A 22,791-nucleotide genomic window follows, 5' to 3' on the forward strand; every position below is an offset into this window, starting at 1 on the left:
TTTATTACAATAGGCAGATAAAAACTGTTGGCTGCCTTCTGCATTAGGTTTTGAAATCCTCTGATAACTCCCGGAGGAGAGTCTGATGGAAGGTGCGGAGGAGGGGAGGGAGTTGCAATAACATAGTAATCCCAAGGGTCAGGAGCAGAGACTGGATCTGGCAGCTCACCTTCCTCTCTATCCTCTTCCGAGGATGAAGTGTCTTGTGGTCCAGGGTCGGCTGTTCCGGGGTCCGGAATATTCACAGGTGTGCTAGGCGTTTGAGCGGCTGGCGTACCTGTAGGATCTAATTGAGGTACTGCCTGTCTGGCTGATTCTGTTGCGGCAGAAACCTCTGTCAGTAATCCGCCAACATGGCCTGTAGATCTTGTATCAATGATGGTGGCAGATGGGCCTTGTCCCTGGGGTGTGGCTCTGGTTGAAAACTATATTGGTAACTGGGACACGGAGCCATATACCCCTGCTGGTAGTATTGTGTCTCATCATTATCGTCCTCATCCTCCTCATCATCAGCATCTTGAAACTTTAAGTGAAGCTCAGATGGGCTGTAAGCCACCTCATAAAGGCCATCATCTTCATCCTCTTCAAATAACCCTCCAGCAGATGTGACAGAAGCAAGGGCGAAACCTTGCTATACTCTTGCATTGATGGCGGTAGGAACGTCTTTCTTACTTTGATGGCTTGAGTAATCACTCGTCGACGGCATCTTCATCGATGTCGGCGACGAATCTGTCATCGTCGGGATCTTCACCGACAGCATCTTAGTCAACGAGGGAGCGTCGACGGTCCTTGACGACGATGGGCTCCTCGTCGTCGATGCGGAGACTCCAGTAGATAGTATAGGAGCTTGGTTCGCCATCATCATCACAGTTGCCATAGACGACGGCCTCGTTGATGTAACACAGAATGTCGTCAACGAAAGAGGAAGCATCGTCGACGATGATTTTTTAAGGGTTTTCTTACCCAGAGGAACTGATAAGAAGGCTCTAAGATGATCTCCTTCCTTCCCGACAGGCGTAGAAGGCACAGATAATGCCAGCTCAGAGGAGTGTTTAGCAACCTTCTCTTTTTTTGAAGTCTTGGAGTCCTGGGAAGGCTTATGATTCGTTCTTCCTCCACCTGAGGAATTGTCCTTCGATCTGTCCCTCTTATGGGAAATAGAGGCTCTGTCATCTTCCTCATCAGAAGAATGCGACTTGTGTTTAGTGGTCTGAACCCACAATAACAACCTTCCCTCTCTGCCTATGAGGGTTTTGTGAAGGTGTGGAAGATCTTACATTCTCTCACCTCATGCCTTGGGTAGAAGCAATAAATACACTCCTTAAATAGATCATCCACATGGACTCTTTTCTTGCCACATGTTTTACATGGGCAGAAAAGGCATTTTCTTTCGGACTTGTCAAAATTTGAGAAAGCTGAAGAGAAAATTGAGTAGAACTTAAGGATACTCCGTTCCACACGAATTGCAGTGAAAATCTGAAGAGAACTTACTTCTGCTGGGAGTGTTCTAGAGGGTGCTAACAGCTGATTGTCTGGATTCCAACATTTAATCCTTTTTTTAAAAAGGACATAGATAGGCTACTGTTTAGATGGCCTAGGGCCATTATAGCCTATGAAGCTTTTAAAGCACTGCTTGAATATCTTACCGTCAAGCTCCCATCTCGACGACGGGGAATGATTCAGGCATCTGAATCTACGAAATACACCCCAATACTGGATAAATGTCAGTACATATAAGCAGGAACACATCAGATGGAGTTGTTGTGTGGGGCACACATGGGCATACAGATCTACCTTGCCTTTGGATGCTGTCACTATCAGATTGTAACTTGGAGAGATCATGCACCATTGGTGATTGATTATTGTTGTGCTCTGCCCAGACCCCGGGTCCTCCTGTGGAGACTTTGCCCGCAGGCTCGGCACAATCCAATGTTTTGTATTGGAAATTAAGGAGGCAATGAGATATATTTGATATTAATTGGGGCTCGATGACTATTAGAGAGGAGTTCTTACGGACCTCTCCCCAGAATTGATACTGACATTAAACTTATAGCTAATGTATTGGCAAGTAGACTCAAACATGTTATAGGTAGTTAGTGCTTGAAGAGCAGTACGGCTTTATTCCGGGGAGTAGCACATTGCTAAACCTCAGACAGCTCACACATGTCTTGCATACCACCCATGAAATGGAGATAGTAGGTGCCTTGATAGCACTGGATATTGAAAAAGTTTTTGACACTATTAAGTCACAGATGTCCACGGTGATGCATGAGATGGGGTTTGCAAAAATTATTCAGGGCTGAGTGGAATTGCTATGTACTGAGCCCATGGCTAGAGAGAGATCGGGCCCATGGTATCCAACAGATGGGTGATTACACTTGGAATTTGTATGGGATGTCCCTCGTCACCCTTATTGTTCAACCTAGCTCTGGAACCTTTGCCGATTAGGCTTAGGGATCTGCTGCAGGATTGAGGGATCAAGATTGAGAATGTAACACATAATAGTATCTATGTACGCAGGTGAAACTCTAGCTTAGCTTAGCTAGCCCCATGCTTTTCTATGGATATTGTGGAAAGGATTGGAGCGATTTGGGATGGCATCTGATCTCAGGGTAAATCAGGATAAGCTGGTGGCTTTCCTCAAGGGGAAGGCGGTAGGAGCCACAGCAGAAAACCTACCAGATGTGGGTCTACAATGGGAAGTGAACAGATTTAGTTACTTAGATGAGCAGATAGCCCATACTGTAGGTAAACAATATGCTTGTAATATGGGTAGTGTCTTCAGAATAGGTCATATCGCGCTTGCCAACATGGTGCTCTTGCCCCACTGCTTATATCATTTACAATTCTAATTTTCGATCCACATTTAGGGAAATAAATTAGTTTCTTATTTCTTTGGTTTGGGCGGCCAAGAGGAGCAGACTACAATTATCTGTTATTAAATTAGATAGAGCAGAGGCTGGGCTAGGTCTCCCTGACTTAAAATGATATCACTGTCACAACCCACACTACCCTGTGCCCTCTGCACACCTGGTACATTTCTCCCTTGAGTCATTACAGACTCTTTGCAGCTTCATTGGCCCTCCTTCTGCTTCCTGTGCATATTTCCACAACCATGCTAACCCCCTTGTCCATCCCTCCAATTCTCATGCATATTACCACAACCATGTTGACCCCTGGCCCTTTCCTCCTCTACCCATGAGTCTTTCCAGAAGCACTCTAAACATTATGGCCTACTTACTGCTCCTTCCCTACTTCCCATTGCACTTACCATTAGGCTCACAGTCCTGCCAGATTTGCATATCTTGTGAGATCCGGAAGCTATTTTGGTCTAAGTAGTATAAATACAACACATTTCCCTAATTGCCTTTGCTTGGCTTCTTACCTACCTGGTTGGATGCTCTCCAGTCACGGTTCTCCCAAGATTTCCTTCTTTAGCTCCAATGGGGGCCTGTCACCTGCCGATCCAGTGATCTTAGGCTTCGTCTCCTCAGTGTCAGCCTGGAGTCCATAACCTGGAAAAAAAGAGAAAATCTTAGAAACTTGTAGAACACTTTTGACCACACCCAAGCATTGAAGTTTGGAAATACATTGTGAACAGTCTGTGGACAATTTAGCAGATATGTTTAAGACCAAGATCTTTGGTGAGTGCCAACTGAGTCACTGTATCACTCTGGTTTTCTTTTCATTGTAATACCACGTAATTCCTTAGCTCAAATAGGGAAGGACTATGGCACAGAGAATTTGATTTGCAAACCTCTAAGCTTCAACTAGAGAAATTGACGGTATTCTCACTTATAATTATTGGTAAGGTGATTAATGATTAGATGGTCACGCACTGTGTGTATGGAAACTAATGTGACATATGTAAACGTGACTGATGTTTAATGTTTGTGCTCCAACAGTGTGTTATGAAGGAAGTCAACTGACACAAGTTCATACTCTCCGAGGCAGTCCAGGCCACAGAAGACTTTGAGGTTTCCACAGACTACAGCTTACGCACCTTTTCTCTTCCAACCCAAACCCCACTTCCTTGGAGATCAACCACCAATAACAACTGAACATCATATTTTGAGGGTCAATATCAGGGGACTTGGTGGACTCAATTCAATTCAACTCTCTTTGCTCCCACAGGCTCCTGGTATTTTGGTGAGTGGAACTTTGACAACTACATTGAAGCTCAGCTCCAACACACAGCCTCTTGTTGCGTGGATGAGGTCAATTGGGAAAAACAGATACTGAAGGAATGCTGAGAGGAGGAACCCATTCCCATTACATTAAAGAGGGATGGAGGTGCACACACCCACTGCCCGTTTATAAATAAACATACTGCAGACATGTGGCAGACTGAGATTTGAAGGGTTCTGAAGTACTCCCCATTGTCTAGATCCTTGAAAATCTGGTGGTTATAACCCTTTCGCAAAATTAGCAGAGATATATATTTATTGCTCATTTGGAGGAGGGGGGATTTCTGACCATGGGAGACCTGTATCTGAGAGATAGATTTATTTAATTTGAGGAGGCACAACTCCAGTTTGGGTTAGGTCCTGGTCAGTTTCTGCACTACGTAAAAATATCCAAAACAGCAAGGCAGATTTGGCCCAAGTTTCTGGCTGCCTCCAGCTTCCAGGTTACTGGAATGGCTCGGGCTACATACACTGTCTCCCAGTTAAACAGGGTGCTGAAGACTGATAGACAAAGGTCTGATCTTCCAGTTCGGTAGATATAAGATGCTGATTTGGGGTCACCACTAACAGATAAAGAATGGGACTCAACTCAGGAGTTTGTGAAGCTAATTTCGAGTAACACGAGGTTCCAGCTGACAGATTTTAATTACCTCCACCTCACCTATACTATCCATCTGCGAATTAATAGAATTTATCCAACGTGGGGCCATGTTGCGGGGATTCTGCTCATGCACAGAACTATGCACAGGAAACCAGGACCTCACCTGTGTCGCGTTGACCGCATCATTGACATGTTTGCGGACTTCGGTCACAAATTTAACTTTGCAAAATCACACATTGCAGAGTACACAGTGATGTTTTTGGGCTATGTACTCAACAACGAAGGATGAGCTCTAGCACCTCACTTCTTGGAGAAATGCGCATGTATGCACGCTCCAACAACTGTGAAAAAATTACATTCTGTGCTGGTTTTTTTTAAATTTCGGGCATACTTACATTCCAGATTATGCCCAGAGTATCAAGCCGCTATATGCCTTGATACAACCTACTTTGAATGAATATTGTGATTCCAAAGGTAGCACAATCAAACATAAAATTCTTTAGGTTTGAGTTGCAGACCTTAAAGAACATCTGCCTCTTGTGAATGTAATTCATACTCTCGGTCACCAGCGTGTAGGAGTACACGCTGTTGGTAATGGTTTAGCTGACGAAGCAGCGAAAACAGCAGTGGCGACATATCTAGTAGCAACAGTTACAAGATCCAAAAGTAAGATTGATGATGACATCTTGGCAGCTATTGCTGCGACAGAGAAGGGAGATAATTACCCTAGAAGTTTCCCTTCTAAATACTCTTTTCATTGAAGTCCTGATAAAGTTCCCTATGTGAGAATTAACGATGTTAGTGGCAGATTGATTCCCAACGCAGACCACAGACTTTCCTTGATAATAGCCGCTCACGAAGGCATGGCCTCGGCTCATGCAGGCGTTTCAGCAACTGTCACTATCTTGCAGCAACGTTACTGGTGGCGCGGATTGTACAAACAGACTCATGATTATGTCATTACTTGTGACATTTGCCAGTAGATTAAACCTGCTGCGTGTCCACCACAAACACAGTTGTACATATCTAATAAACCAAAATATAACACAAAAGGGTAGTAGTGTTCCAAAACAATTGAAAAAACCGCACCTCATAAGTAGCAACGAAGTAATTAGAAAAGTTATTGGCGTATTCGGTATATAAATGCTATAAGTATAGCGGGGTGCTGAGGAAGCTGTAGGCTCTCACTACCCAGGAGTGCCGTTGGTAAGTTGAAAAGACAGCTTATCCAGAAACATTAATGAAGAAAACAGCTATTAACGCACACCCATAATAAAGTTATAAACAGTTGTATTTCAAACTCATGTTATGAAACCAATAATCGGAGTAATAATATACTCAGTGTCCTTTGACAAATCCGGACTACGTTTTCGTGTGGGAACGTTATCAAGCGCACTGGGATACTTATGGATCTAATTTGATTTCCATGGAGCGATTGATTGACCCATTTACTTCTGTGGGTGTTTAGTGATTTATTTTGGTCGACATGGACAACAATTTATTCCGCTTTGTATTTTACTAGAATTGATGACATCTTTATACAGCCTCTTTGTGAAATTTTTGAACCTATCTTGACTTGGACGTCGCCATTTAATCTAGTATTTGACTTGTTAGCCTTGAGAAAGTCACAGTACGCATATGTACGGACGAAACACGTGTTGGCTGTTGCGAAATATTTTTGGGTGATTTGGGACACAAGATGAACTATTAAAAAGAATATGTTTTGTGAAGATTTGAACTCCATTTGAATTATTTTATGGAAATTTTGGAGCACTCTGGATTTGTCAAAGGACACTGAGTATATTATTACTCCGACTATTGGTTTCATAACATGAGTTTGATATACAACTGTTTATAACTTTATTATGGGTGTGCGTTAATAGCTGTTTTCTTCATTAATATCTAATAAACCACTTGGGTGTGTTTATCTAGATCACTGCGGTCCTTTCTCCTCTGACACTGCGTACAAGTTCATCTTAGTTGCAATGCTTTCTATGGGTTTGGCCACAAAGGAGTGATGATGCTCAAACTGTCATAAGGGATTTGCGTGTCTTTGTGGGAATTTTTGCATGTGGTACCCTCCATTTGGACCAGGGTCCGGCATTCGCCTCTAAGGCATACAAAGAAGCCATGAGGTCTTTGGGAGTCCAAGTCAAATTTTCGTCTCCATACCAGCCTGAGGGCAATTCTGTTGTGGAGCGAATCAATGGTGGCTTAAAGCAATCCTTGACAGCTAGGGTTTTAGGTACTGGCAGGAACTGGTTGGCCCATTTGTATAGCGTACAACGTGCACTTAATAATCTCCCTAGAAGGTGCCTGGGTGGGTGGACCCCATATGAAATGCTCTTTGGCATAAAAATGTTTGTCCCGAACCTTGATGGTCTAGACATGGCAGCGTCGGCCGCACCCTTTGAAGTAGATGATCATTCTGCTGTGTTACAGAATCTACATGAGGCTTGAGATAGTCTTGCAAAAGAACACTTGCCCTCCACAACTGATGCTGCACTTCAGATTCCGATAGTTGGCTGGCTACCTCGAGTGGGCGACCTGGTAGTTGGCGACCTGGTCCGCGAGAAGGTGGAGAACAAGAAGGAGTTCGGCCCCTCTTATCGTGCACCTGTTCCAGTGCTTGTCGTGCAAGGTACAAGAACAGTCATTTTACCTCCACTTCCTGGTCGCAAGGATAACAGGTACATCTCCATTGACAATGTCAAGCTACAACGAGTGGCCGATTCTTCTTAGTATGACTCCAGCGGTCTCTAGTTCAGCAATGCTGAGAAGTTCTGTTTTGGCCTCGGCAAATACGAACAGGCCTGACATTGCCATCGAGATGCATACAGTTACTAATCCATTATTGAATCCACCTGCTGGTGATCCCCATGAAGATACTGAGTATACCTATCCCACAGATGTGTCGTTGCCTGGTGTGCAGACAAGCGCAGTTGACTGGTCACATTTTTCATTTGACACTAACTCTACAACATCGAGTACCCCATCAAAAATTTCTATTTTTGCTGTTTGGTTTAAAAGAAATTTTTTAATTCCCCCTTGGACTTACATTTGGTTGATGCTAATCTCTATTTTTTTGTTCATGTCGATTGGATTTGTGGTTGTCTTTTTTCGTCTAGTGAATGGACATTATCTTACAAAAAGATCTGCAATTAGATTAATTGATGGAACTTTGGCACCCCACTCCTCATCACACTTCATGAAGAGGGACCAGACTTGTGTCAATATTACTGCCTGGCCTGTGTTAGATGGGATTGTATGGGATGCTGTACAATTTCAAATTAATGGCCCTACAGAGGTGATTAATGTCCCCAATGTACTTCGTGTTTCTTTGGGGGATGTTGTGAAACAAAACATATGCTCTGATGATTGGATGTCCAAGCCGTTGAGGCTCTTTTTTCTGATTTGAAATATTATGCTGCTTTTGATGCTGAAGATTTGTACTTAGATTCATCGAGTTATGCAGAGTTATTCTGTTACCAGCACTATGGCAATCATTTCCTGCATAAAGCTAATACATTTAGAAATGTGGTTAATTATATACAATGGGAACACTGCCCAGCTCCCATTGAAGGTAGTTCGAAAACTCTATTGAAAAAATGTACATATTTTACTGATTTTAGTAGATCCAATCCTGAAGTCTTTTATTTTAAAGTGACTGCTGGGTCCACTTCCAAAGTTAGACTCACGCACACTAAATTGTTGTATTCAAAGTCCTTTATGGATCAATTAGCTATAGGGGGCTATGAGCTGTGGAAAGATACAATTGATCTTAAATCTGTTTGGGGTTCTAAAAGCTGGCAGGTGCAAGGCATAAGAGCTTTACATCGTGCATGCCTCATCCCTAACCACATGTTGTTTTTGAATTCTAGTATTTTCCAAAGTACTTGCTTTGGATTGGCTACTTCTAAAAAAATGAATGCCCCTACCATTCCTGATCTCTGTGCTTATCCTACATGGGACAATCACACAGATATGTCCCTTGATGAATTGCAGACCCTAATTACTAATGACTCCTTCAATATTTCCAACTTAGATCCCCAAAGATGGTTATTATGGCACAAAAATGCGGATTCATGCCAACATCGTTTTTTGGGTCTGGCCCCAGGCTATACACAGGTTAGGGTGGACCCCCGTTTTGAAACCTCCCATTCTGTTACTACCAATTCAGTAGGCAAGTTGTGTCAAAACTGGCTTAAACATTCCACCTTAGCGTCAGTTAAACTTCATTTGTCCCAACTGACTGACGATTTGATTTGAGTAATTTTGTTAAAGGCCCTGTGGGAGGCAGGTCCAAAAGATAGGTATATGCTATTTACAACGAAGTTTGGAAATTATCTCAAATTGAAGCTGCTTCTCGATTGAGGGCTATTGATCAAGCTAATATGGAAAAAGTGCTTGCTGTCATTGATAATAGCATTAATACTCTTTCTTCCAGAATATACACATTAGATAATATTGTTTCATCTGTTGTGGATATTGTACAGGATGAAGTGTCTGTTTTATACCATGGTCAAAATCAATTGTGTTCTATTATGCAGTGTGCAAGGACTTTACAAACATTGAAATCTGGGAAAGTTCCTTGGGACTACATGCATACCTCATCTCTGTTTAGGTCTCGGGACCATCCGGTCTGCCGAAGGCAGAACCGGAAGTCGAGATTTAATGACTTGGAGAAGAGGGGCTTGAACCAGCCCCTCTTCTCCCCTGTTCTCCATTGGCTGGCCTCTTGAATGCTGGCCAGCCACTGGAGAAGAGGTCAGTCATTCAGATTAGGCCCCGTCCTTTTCGGATCGGGGGGCGTGTTTTTTGCAAGAAGTCTCAAGGAGGAGACAACAGCAAAACACGCCCCCGAATCCGAAAACGACGCTGCCTTTCTCCGAGGCATTTCTGTTTTGCCTCGGAGAAAGGCGGTTGTGTCTCTCTCTCTGTGAAGGCAGAAGGATCACGAGGGTGAAGCACAGGAGGGCAATGTCGCCAGCGAGGGATCTTCTGCATCAACTCAGGTACACAGGTATGTACCCTGCCCCCCCAATCTACCCATGCCCGAAACAAATGAGTGTGCTTGGGTCACGCAGGGGCGGCGGCAGCGCTTCACCCCGGTGCCCTGAATGGCATCTCTCCAAGGGGCTCATCCATCCATCCTGGGTCCCAGCAGAGACGGGAACACGACGAAAGGAGTCCCCTGAATACAATCCTTTCCTGCTCTCCCGGCCTCATCTGCTGCGTTTCCCTCTGCTGCTCGCTGCTGGCCCGGCTCCTGTCCCCGACCCCAAGGGCGTATCGTCAGGGGGGTTTGTATGGGGTGACCTCCATTCAGTCCGGTCCTGTGGCGTGCATTCAGGCTGGGAGTTGGTACCATTAAAACATCTGGGCAGCAGCGACTATGATATCTGGTCTAGCAGGCCTTTGAAAGATCACCGATGGAAGCACGGACGTGGCATTTTGCTTTTTGATGGCCCCTGGAGTGTTCTACACTTTTTGGTGGAGATTAGTCGTCAGTATTGTGCAGTTTTGAGGGTCTTCTGTGTCGTTTATGCAACTCTCAAATTTACACCAGAAGGGTTTAGATTTTTAGGTGACCAGCAGGTTAGTGGATACCACGGCTGCTTGCAAACATTTTTGTTAGTGTAGAATCGCACAATTTGGTTAAAGTGGGGAAGTCAGGATTAACCCCAGGTTGTCTGGTTTCACATGGTGCTTTGTGTGCTCTGGGCCGCCGCCCCCCCCCCCTCTTTCAGCGCGAGGCGCGCGCTTGTTTTTCAAGTGCTGGCGTTTCTGGTGGGAGGCTTAATTTGTGGCCGTCCAAGGCGGGTTTCTTTCCTTTGTCTGCCTTGTTTGGTGGCCGCTGCTGTGATCTGATCAGGGCGTCTATTGTTTGCACAAGGCGGTCACCCCGGGCTCTTTGGGGGAGATTGGTCGAGTGGGTGCAAGTATGAGGGTTCAAGTTCTGGCCTGGTTTTGGTATCTACTTGAGGAAGGAGCGGAGGGGGGGTAGGGGGAGAACCCTTACGCATGGCGAGTGGTCTTGCTAGTTTACTTTTCAGTCTGCGGCTCCCTCGCCAGTCTGGGTGGAAGCAGCATGACTGACCTGACTCTCGCGGCGGCAGCTTCTTAACTTTTCATTGCTTTGGTTTATTTGTAAGAGTGGAGCCCGGACGCATTGGATTTGCTCAGGGAGGGTGGGGGGGGAATCGATTGAACTTGTGACTGAGTCAGAGGGTTCCTCCAATCTCAGGCGGGTGGTCGTCTCCTGCTGAACGCACACGGGTGTATTGAGAAACAGACCGCACTTTAAAGGCGGATGAATGTTTTATGTGCATTACATAACACTCCTGCAGCGGGCACCGGGCTCATTCCTGGTGGGCCCGAAGGGCAGGGGTCGGTTTTGTTACCGGGAGCCAACGGTGCTGCAATATGGGCCCCGGGTCCCTGTACCGCAGCGTCTCTTGACACTAGTGTTCATTCCTCCCATCCTTCACGGCCGCAGCTCCCCAGTATCCATCCCGGGGGTCTCTTCCCAATATCCATCCCGGGGGTCTCTTCCCAGTCCGGTGGGAGTGTTTCTATAGCGTCCTTATGGTATTTTATAGGTTGTCGGGGCCTTTGTGTGCTCTGGGCCGCCCCCCCCCCCCCTTTTAGCGCGAGGCGCGCACTTGTTTTTCAAGTGCTGGCGTTTCTGGTAGGAGGCTTAATTTGTGGCCGTCCAAGGCGGGTTTCTTTCCTTTGTCTGCCTTGTTTTGTTGTCTGGGGGAGGGGGGGCAGGCAGTTCTGGGTTTATGTTTCCCCTGCTCAGTCTCTGCTCTGTGCTCGCAAGGGAGAGGGCGGTTTAAGACTCCTGACCCCTCTTTGCCTTTTAGAGGCCGTGCTGACAATGCGGGGTTTGTCTCGGTCCTTACCCGCGTGGCAGGCTCCTGGAGTGGGTGCTAGGTGCCACTGTGCGACAGGCTGGTGGGGCTGGGGCGAGCAGAGTAGGATGGACAGGCTGTGACATCCTCCTACACAGAGTTACGTATCAGGTGACCACGCGTCACCAGGACACAACCTTTCCAATGCGGTCTTTCTCCTCCGGTGCGTTACCTGTCAACCCAGTGCGTCTATTGGAAGTAACCCAGGACTTCAACTCCCAGAATAACCTGATGTGTTGAAGCGTTCAGGAATAAATAAGGCAGATTGGAAACTAGATTGAATGAGGTGCCAGGATGCACTGGGCCATCCGAGCCCCCGTAGCTGCCCACCGACACCCGGGCATACAGGCACCCTAGGGTGGTGATCATTCAACCACCATGGCGCTGCTGCTTCTCTTCGGATATATTAATATAGCACCTCAAGGGGCACCCAAGCGCTGACTTTACCCAGTATAACTACAAAAACATGTTTTTTTTAATACAGCGCTTTATACCACACGTCTGCTGATTCTAAGCACTGTAGATAACAAGTGTTATTATTGTCTGATTTAACAACCATCAGGAGGAGGGCGACAATCAGCCTCGCTAATGTGTAATCTCTTGACCTGCTGCGCCCTCCTTCCAGCAGCAAACACTCACTCACTGGGCTGTCTCCAGCCCGAGGGAGGGACTGCTGTAAAAACATCATCTGCCGACCCAGCCACCCTACTCGCAACTTAATCCACTTTGATCCATGTCATTTGCAGATTGTCTTTCAGTTGCTTCCAGTCCAGCTACTTCAAAAGTAAGAGAACAAGCATTTACAATGCAACGGTCTCTGCATTGTTAAAGTTAGAGCTATTGGCATTGCTCATGACAATGCCGTTTCTTTAAATGTTTTAAAAACAAAAACATAAAACAAAAATAATGTCATGAGCAATGCCAATAGCTCTAACTTTAACAATGCCGATACCGTTGCATTGTAAATGCTTGTTTTACTGTTTAATCTGACTGAAAAACAACAGTTCATGTCCATGAAGGATGCATCATATTCGCTTTTACACATCGAAAAGTTGGAACCTTTACCTTTTTCTGTGACTGAATCTAACTCAGCTGTATGGCTCATTTATGGGTTAATAACAATACCTTTTCCCTTGTTTAAGTTCAGTTCATGTATGAAACACTATGCCTTAGGCAGATATGAACCATTGGGTAGCGATTTTCTCCATGAAGTTTGGTCACTCCCATTCACATACAGATGCCTGAGAGGGGGAAAAGAAGTTTATTTGAAGGGTGAGGAGTGCACTTCTACACCTAATCACTCACTAGTGTGCAAGAATATACAATTGCACGGCGCGTGTAAAATCCAAGGCCCGAATTTAGCTTGCATTCTAAAGGGGAATCCAGTGCAAGCTATTCCACCCACTTTCACGTTACTAGCTAACGGTAGTTATTTGCTTTTAAATAATGAAGCGTGTTGCGGGATGCTAGCAGGTATTCCGTATATTGTAACTGTCTCTCAACGTGTAGTTTGCTGTAAGAATGTGCCCTTCCCGCCTCCGCATGGGAGACTCGATATATCAATCTGGCCTTCCATACCGACCTTGAAAGCAGAGTTCAACAAGATGAGCAGAATAAGGGCTCTATTGTCCCAAAAAGAAGTCGCCCTAACTTCTTCTCGTGAAACATTTGTCCTTCACGTAGCTAACACCCGCACCGAGGTGCATGCGCTTTTGAATACTGATCTACCACTTTATTTTGGCGCTCTAATTCACACTATATTCAATGCCTCGTCAACAAGTGGCTTGGCGCATTTTTTCAAAATTGTGGGCTCCGGCCTTGTGACCTTGTTTCTAACAATATTTGGTGTGATACCGGCATTTTTTCATTATATTTTTTCCAGCATCTTCGGCGGGTTACCATTAATTCTCGCCTTTGGCTACCGGTGTGCTGCTGTTGATTTGTTTGCTCCGAAATGGCTGAACAATCTGTGCCACAAGACAACCTAACCCGGCTGTTCCAGTTTCGCAACCAGATGCTTTAATACTATGGAACACTACCTCTGGCCACTTTGAGTGTAGCCTATGGATTATCCTTCCGGTTCTCATATTTTACTTGCGTGCAACCTGTCTTCCATTGCCTGGATTGTTTCTTTGAATGGGCTTTGGATTTGTGCCTCTCCAATATGGTGTCTCCTGCCCCGGATTATGATCGACTGATGAGCCCCTTAGTGGCTCATGAGTTGGACTGTTCTGGTATCGAGATTATGGCCTGCGCGGCTGCACATGGAGTTCTAGGGAATTGGGATATATGTGCAGCGGCACATGACTTCCTGGCACAAAGTTACCTCGAAGAACAAGCAAGTTGTCCTCTGATGGTGCTAGAGGCTCCAGCTATTGAAGAACATGTATGTTCATTTACTTTATTAAATTGGATGGCTGAATCCTTTTTTGACGATAATAATGACTTCCTCTTGGAGGCTGTTGCAACATACTGTTCCTACACGCTGATGGATTAAATTGGCTCTCGTCCATCTTCAAAGCATATGATTTTTCCCCTCCTTTTACGATGATGGGCGTTGTATCTCCCCTTTGTGATCTGTTTTATTTTTTACCTAACAAGTTCAAACTTATCACTTCCAGTTATCCAGTTTGGCAAAATATGAACTTGGTTCTGTCTCACTCGAACTTGAACTCTGTGTTCCTAAGTTGCTTCCCCTTTGTTCGTGGTCTGATCAGGGGAGGGTGTAGTGAAAACAGGGTTCTGCTTGCACACATTGCTATGTTAGCATAAGCGTATTAGAAGTTTAAATGCCATTTTGACACTTTGCCGCTTTTTGCACACAACACTACGTGTAACTGCTATTGTAAGTTAAACTGCTTGCTTTTCTTCACATGAGAACGGTCTGTTTTTCACATCCCTAGACTTACACCGCGACCTTAGTCTGTACACTGTGTGCAGAAGTCTTCAAGGTCATAATAACAATGTATGCTGTTGATTCAGGTTGATTGGCCCACGCTCTAGACACAACAACACGCACACAGCTGCAAATATCTGAAACTCGGGTGCCTTTAATATTGCATTGCATGCATGGTGCGGGCACTTGGAGAAAACCTTTCCAACTACAGAGAGCATTGCTGATCCTGTGATGTGATTCACCTCTGCTGATCTTGGAGGTATGGGGTTCCCCATTCAAACCTAGAGACTTTCTATTATTATAAAACTTGTTCCTAGCCAGGGGAGGGTGGTACACAAAGCGCTATAAGCCCTGCTTCCACTATCATTCTAGCATGATTTCTCCCTTTGTGTTTTATGGAATTGTAAAAAATTGATACTTGTATAGCGCACTACTCACCCACAAGGGTCTCAAGGCGCTTGTACGAATAGCACTGTGGAACCCATCCTGGCTTTCCCTGTGAGGCATCCACTCCTAGGAACCCCCAAGGTGGAGGCCAGGCAGCCTTAGCATTGTGGGGGCCATTGTGGAGATTAAGCAAGCTATTGCCCAGAGTTGCAGAGTGGGACTCCATGATTGGAATAGGCACCAAGGCGAGAATTATCAGGTCCGTGGAATTTTTGAGCCCAAGACCCGCCAAGGCGGGGAATTGAACCCTGGTCCCGGGCTAGACCTCTGCATCAGGGTCTGCCGCTCTAATCAATGAGCCACACTTCTCCACTGATTGTAACAATGCTGATTGTTTTATTTCTAATCATTTGCCTGCTTATGTTAGCCAAAATACTGCATCTTAGAGCACGTAGTTAAAAATAAACATTTCAAACTTTTCCGTGTCTCTGATTATTCACGTTGTGGACTTGTATGAGAATAAAAAAGAAAGAGTGTTCTTGATTCCCACCATTCCTGAGAGTACCCTAAGTCGCTTGTTCTGGGTTGTCTAATCATTGGTAGCTTTGCTGTAGTATGGAGAACGAATGAGACACTGATGGTAGTCGGATAGGGGTTCTGGGTACTGAGGTGAGTTTTTTGGTACACCACAGTTCACTGAGGTCCTGGTTTTCTGTGCATAGTTCTGTGCATGAGCAGAATCCCTGCAACAAGGTCATCAAAGTGCCCAAAATGCAAAGTGGGAGAGTGGACCTCCTTCATATGACATGGAGTTGTGAACATCTGTAAACATTTTGGTGAGCGGTTGTACCTAAATTAGTGGAACTTGTAAATATTCCTAGTATGCTCTGAGTACAACATTTGCCTATTCACCCTTATACCCAGGCCCCAGGGACTGAAGGTCAAATGTAAATTTGCTGCTTTCGGGGCAGTTAAACACTATATTGCTATTCAAAGGCTGAGATCATGTGGCATGTCCCTAGCGTCCTGTGAGTGAGATGTGTAAGAGTGGGTTATTATTGCAAAGGAAATTCAGCTGAAAACACTTAGAACAGATGCTAAACTCCTAGAAGATTTAGAATTCTGGTCTGCAATGCTTAATGTGTTCATATTTGAGAATGGGGATTGGAGTCAGCGGAGAGGTGGTATTGTGGTGAAATTTCAATGACACCTGTGATTTTTGCTATGGTTCCATTTTTTTTTCTCCTTGCCACCTGTACCATGGTTTACTCTTGAACATATAAATAAAGTTTAAAGAAAAAAGTGTACAGGTGCCTCCACGGGACAAAGCCTGGCTGATGGGGAACTGAGGTAGTTGGGAGGAAGGGAGAGAAGGTAGAACATACCCTTTGTCCAAAGTCTTCACAATGTACAGCATCGATGTTCTGATGTGGATATGTATCCTAGTCAACAATAGTGTTTGGCAACTTCTGCTATCTAACTTCTTTGATAGGACTGTTGTTCTGTGGTTACTGTCACAGGGAATTCAAAGGAGGATTCACCGATCTAGGAAAAGGTATATTAGTGTACTCAGGGGTAGGCAAGGAATTCGGAAAGAGAAAACAAGCTCTTAAGCTATTTTAAACATTGAAGACATTGCTTGAAAGGAGTTGGGTTGAAACTTGATAGCTTAATTGCCAAAGGTCTTAATGCCCTGTCAAAGCAATATGCTAGATTCAAGAAAGTCACTTAAAAAGAATGGGTTCCCCCTTGGGGATCAAGAGTTCACAGGACAGTAGTGTTCCTAAAGAGCTATCAAAACAGGGGGTGCCACAACATGTGAAATAAAGAAAGTCATACTGGATGACAAAGGTAAATTCTTGACCCGGCTGCTTTTAATGGGCTCTTTTAGATTTACTGTGCCTAACATTTATGCTCCTGATATTGGACAGCAGAGATTTCTGAAGAAGGCTATTATGCATATCTCACAGACCCTTGAGGGAGTCATGGTCATAAGTGGGGGATCTAAAAAAAAAAGTGAGACAGGATTATTGACTGATTTAACATGAAGGTGAGTCAAGCAGGCTAGCTATCGGAAGCGAATGGTTACAGTTATGTACATGGGTTCAGGAGAGGGAGGAGTGCTCCAAATACTATTTGGCAGCATTTTACTGAACACCACTCTCAGAGCAAGGCTGAGAGACACCGTGATCTGGATCGCTCTGAAATCTCCATGCTCTGAGTCACCCTGAGGGGTGTTCTGTGAGCTGCTTGGAGCACTGGGCATTAAGGTCTGAATTGCAGAATTCATCAAAGAGGGTACAGTGTCAAAGTTGGGCTTGTCAAACAAATGCGATGAGTTCCAGGAAAGTGGACAAGCTTGTAAACTTCCCTTTCCAAGATGGTGGAGATAGTGGTCTGTCCATGGGATGTCATCTGAGGTTCCCACTCCAAGAAGAAGTAGCATCTTTTTCTGTAAGGTGTTACTCTTTAGATCATATATAAGGAGACATTTCCAAGTGAAGGATGCACCACAACATATGTGTTCCTATCCCCAAATGTGTTGATTCTTTCTTCACTCTCTTGTGTTCTATTGTTGTGCTGGATTTTTTTCTTATAGCAGTTGGAGCTACTACTGGAGTCTTCTTCTGGGTATAATTCTGGGATCTTTTCTCATCCAAGATGTCAGGGGAATCTGACGCATTGCTCTTCAGTTCTAAAGTCCATCTTCAGTCAAGAGCTATATGATTGCCAAGGAGTTTTTTTTATCCTTTGTCATTATTTCCTCCTAATGAGTACCCTCTTACAGAGACAGTTGACACCTTTTATGTATACTATACTTCAGGGAGGCATTGTGGCTAATGGGAGTCCCTTTCCTTGGATGATTAAGCAAAAAGGGTAATTAACAGATATCAGCGTTCAGTCCTTGACAGTTAGGCAACCTGGGGTTAGCATACCATGTTTTGGAAGGACATAGATCATCCTTCAGACTACATCACTTTCTTGGTGTCTTTATCCTTACTTCTGGCCACACATAGGAAAGACATACGCCACATAGTTATATCAGATAACACCCTAATTTCATTGCCACATTTCGTTTTCACAAGTACCCGACCTGACAAGAGCTGGAGGCTAGGGATCGGCCTACTGCATGTCAACTCCATTAGAGACAAGTACAAGATTAAATTTTCTTATAAATGTGAGAGAATGACATGAGGACAGTGAAAGATAGCATCCTTTGGGACACCGTTAAAATGATAATTAGACGCCACTAATATCAGCACCCACTTAACAAAATAAAGCCAGATATGATCCAAGGGAACACTTAGAATCCCAACTAAAAGAACTAGAAGGGATAAAAAAGATACCGTTGTCACTAAAATATGTTGCAGACTCCTAGCAGTCAGGACACAGGATAGGGTTTTGGATAAGGACAATGCTGAATATGTTCTGCTAAGGATGAAACATTATTAGAGTGGAGGCAAAAGGGCGGGGAAATGCTGGCTTATAATCTGAAAGACAAAATGGCATGGGACAGATTAACAGCTATTGGGGATGAAGGTGGAAAGCTAAAGAATGATGACCTTGGGATAGCTAATGTGTTTAGCACTTTATACAATAAATACTGCCAGCCTGAGGATGTGACCTTGAGCATATGGAGTACCTAATAAACGCATCATTCATCATTACTGGCACTGCCGTCTGGACAAGCAAAACAACTAGACAAACTAATCAAAATGGAAACTCCCTAAAACCATGTCCCTGCAATTTTATAAAATGTTTGGAATAAGGGCCTCTGTTCTGACAAGGTTGCTTAACTCATTCACACATGCTCGCTAAATGGCTTTATCTATGACAGAGGCCATGGTAACAGTCGTTCCCAACCAGGCAAAACCCACACACAATGCAGATCCTACGTCCTCACTTCTTTATTAAATGTAGATGCCAAACTGTACACAGGAATCTTGGTGACTAGGTTGGGGACGATGTTGCCAGGCTTGATTGATCTTGATCAATTGGGCTTTATTCCCAGAAGAAGCTGAATGGACAATACAAAAATGAAAATACATGTAATACAGAACATTCACTGAATGGGAAAGAATGCGATGTTGCTTTCACTCAACACTGGGAAAGAGCTCATCTCTGTTAACTAGTGATTCCTGGACAAAATGCTAGAAACTTTCAGCTCTGCCTCTAGTTTGTTAATCTGTATCCTCTACCGAAACAGAGATCCTATGGCATGTATTAAGATCAATGCAGGAATTTTCACCAGGAGTGGTACAAAGGGGGAAGCGGCAGGGTGCCCATTCTCACCACTATTGTTTGCTCCCCCATGGTACAAATGGCAGACAAGTCGATAATTAGTGGAGGCATTAGCAGGGTATGAACTGGAAGAGACATATTATATAAACCACATATATAGATAACCTTTTAGATCCACTCTGATCCCATTTAATCCCTCCGTCATTGGATAGATGAGTCTATAACATATGTGGGGTTGCAGATCACTGCAGTAATTTAACAAATAACAAACCCAATTATATCCTGCTTTTAAGGCCCAGCCCAAAGGATCTGCAGTAATGGCATGTGGCGGGCCTTCCCTGGCTTTGGTAGATAAGCTGCGGTTAAAATGACAGCACTTGGAGGGAGGGATGAGTGTGGCGGGATATGGTAGGGTGGCATGGCCAAGATATCCGAAACAGGCGACTGTAACTCATCGGACTCCTTTACAATCAGGACCTAATCTGTGTTCAAGCGCAAAGCCACGGAAAGAATCCAAGACTCACTAACCTGTAGAATCTCCCGCTACTGTGACATGGCCACGCGGAGACATTCTTGGATCGGCAGCAACCCTAAGAGAACACACACAAAAAGGAAAGAACAAGTAAGAATCCGTGCAATGCCCTCAGGAGTGCAGCATGGCAATCCTCAGTAACACGGTTTCTAAGTCATAACAACCTAGAGCAACATCTGAGACACATACTGAAAGCACAGAGCAGCTTTTAAAAACAACAATAACCAATTTTTTTAAAAGACATTAACTCGTGCGCTCTAAGTCTTGATTATTTGGCAGAGGCAGGTTTCTTGAACAAGAATAACAAGTGTTTATGAATGCAAAAAAGAACTCGTTGACATGAATCAACCCAAGAGACTTTCTAGAGAAGTGCCACAACTGGGTTAACCCTTGAGACATTAATCGAGGATGTGAAATCCGATGTAAGAGTGACTGCATTTTCTCCTATTTAGAGTGTGTTCCCATGAAGATTATGCACCATGTTGTATAGCAAAAGAAAACTCAATTATTTTCATAATTGTGTCCGGCGATAGTTAATTCCTGTTTGTGATAATTACAGATATTTGTCAAAGGAAAGCACCAAGCTGAGACAGAGGCCGTTTCAAAAAAGACGGATTAAAATGTTTATCAGTTGCCAAGTGTCATCCTTGAAGACCACTTAGAAAGCATCATTCTCTTTCCATCTCCTCCTTCCTTTCTGGGGCACCTATCATCTCAAAACATTAAGACTCTGATTTGAGTTGTTCTGAAGAGCAGCGGGCAGACCAGACTCGCCCCTGTGGCCTCTCGTGAATCTCCAGGTGAGTGGCAAGTGTGACAGGAAGGCAAGCAAAAAAAATTCCACCTGGGCGACATGGTGGTCTTGGATTAAACTGACGCACAGGATATGATGAACAGTCTCAGGGGTATATGATTTGGCATAGGCCTTAGCAAACATTCAAGAAGGAGGTTTAAGCACTAAGGGAGGAGAATTTAGAACTATGGAATGAGTTGTAAAGATAGAAAACTTGGTATCACCCATGGAATAGGGGAATTTCTAAGGAATACCGTCTCATTTTACAACCATCTTTATTCAGGGACCATTTGTTCCTAATTTAAATTGCTACATGTTGCACTTACAACTGTTAGGAGAATCAAGTCATAATGCAGCACCAACACTTGCATCTTCAAACACACAACCACTGAATGACACGGTTCCTACCTCCATCCTACTGGCAGCCCTCAAGCAGTTCTACGGAGACACTTCCAAGTACAAAGTATTAGAGTCATGTCAACTCCATGTCCAGTGTGTCCAGTGTAGTATGAAGACTTTACCTAATGATGTAGCAAAGGCAGATTTTGTAATTTCCTACCTCGGAAGTAGTGAGGCCAATTGGTCCATTTCCGTGATTGAAAATAATAATCCAATATTATATGACCATAGGAAATTCAAGGAGGCTATTAGAAAATTGTTTGCAAAGCATGTATTTATACTATCAAGTGATAAGGAGTTCCTAAACCTAAAACGAAGGTCCAAAGACCTTTTAACCTATACTATGACTTTTAATTGTTTAGTCATAGAAGCTAATGGCCTGAAGGGAAAACATTACATCTTTATTTTTACAGGACATTAAGAGCCAACCTGAAGGCTCCCTGTCTCATATTTTAGATTTACCACAGGACTGCTCAGAATCGATTGCCCTAATAATCGATTTGGAGCACCGGTTAGAAGAACGAAAGGGGGAGAGGCCTCGAGGTGATGCTATAGTAGTAATATTAAAACCTGAAAGAAAGGAACTGGAGCACAAAGGACAGGATGTACAACTCATGCATATCAAGGCACTTCAAGGATCCCTAACTGCAGAAGAAAAGGAATGTAGGCACAAACTAAACACCTGCCTATAATGCGGTAAACCTGGGCATTTTGCTCAGGACTGCCTTACCAGACCCAAAAATTCCATGAAAGTGGCAGCTGCCACAAGAAGCGAGGAATTGAACCAGGACAACTAGATAACCCAACAAGAAAAGAGATTAATTTATTGGGAGAAATGAGAAGAACAATGATCTCACAATATTTGGCAAACACTTGTAAAATCCCTCGTCACTTAACTATCACAGTACCAATAATAATTTCTCCTCAACAGATGAGAGGGTTGTGTATGTTAATCAACTCTGTAATGATTATAAGGCAGTGAACAAGGCCACAATAAAGAATTGTTCTGAATCCTGGTACTGTTGGACCAAGTCCGAAGCTCAAATATATATACTAAGTTAGATCTTCAGGGAGCTTACCACAGAGATGCAAAAAGGAAAGAAGGCATAAGAATCCATGAAATCCCCTTGGAACGCAGCAAAGCAGGCGCCACAACAGGTTAGTACACTAATCCTGAGTAATATTGTTTCTAAGTCAAAGTATCCTTCAGTAGCTTTTGAAAAATATAGTGAAAGCAGAGCTTTTAAAAACAACAAGAGCAATTTAAATAGAATATTTACTGGTAAGACTTGATTATTTGAAAAAGAAAGACCTCTTGAGGGAGAATGACAAGTGTTTACAAACTGGAAAAAAGAACTTGTTGATATTAATAAACCCAAGAGGCTTTATAGATAAGTACCATAATTGGATTAATCCTATAAACATTAATCAAGGAGCTGCAGTCTGATACAAGAGTGATGGTATATTCTCTTATTTAGGGTATGTTTCCAATAATAGGCTACAGAATATTGTGTAGCAAAGGATAACTAACAAGTCATTCATAATGGGGTCAAAGTAAAGCACACAGGATAAAACCGTCCGAGGTAAGACAAGTTTAATAGTTTATCAGTTCACACGTATGATTGTTGAAGACCACTTCAAAAGCATCCATCTCTCCCCCATTCCCTTCTGGGGCACCTATAAACTCACGACTTTTAGATTCTGAGTTGTTCTGGAGGAGTGGGTGGGCCAGCATCGCCCCTACGGAATCTCTAGGATTATTAGGCGAGTGGCATGCGCAACAGCTCTAGAGACGGACTTTATTGCTGACTGTGCTTTGAAAGGTCATCATCTGGCT

General features: G+C 43.9%; 1 protein-coding gene across 6 annotated transcripts in view; it reads right to left on the reverse strand.

Moving 5' to 3' along the window:
- The window catches only part of LOC146868160 (uncharacterized), a 402,248-nt gene that overhangs the window by 9,118 nt on the left and 370,339 nt on the right, over positions 1-22,791 (reverse strand). For 3 of the 6 annotated variants that reach the window (XR_014962423.1, XR_014962424.1, XR_014962421.1), the window contains 3 exons: positions 19,759-19,820; positions 18,893-19,006; positions 3,390-3,515 (listed from right to left, as the gene is read on the reverse strand). Coding sequence is in view for 2 of the 6 variants with exons in the window: in XM_085609058.1 (XP_085465184.1) it covers positions 3,409-3,515; positions 19,759-19,820 (169 nt within the window). In the remaining 4 variants the exon portion in view is untranslated. The remainder of the gene's footprint in view (positions 1-3,389; positions 3,516-18,892; positions 19,007-19,758; positions 19,821-22,791) is intronic. The other 3 variants (XR_014962422.1, XM_085609058.1, XM_085609057.1) reach the window with 2 other exon arrangements.

This window comes from Triturus cristatus, chromosome 1_2 (genome assembly GCF_964204655.1).
Source record: "Triturus cristatus chromosome 1_2, aTriCri1.1, whole genome shotgun sequence".
Classification (NCBI taxonomy): Eukaryota; Metazoa; Chordata; class Amphibia; order Caudata; family Salamandridae; genus Triturus; species Triturus cristatus.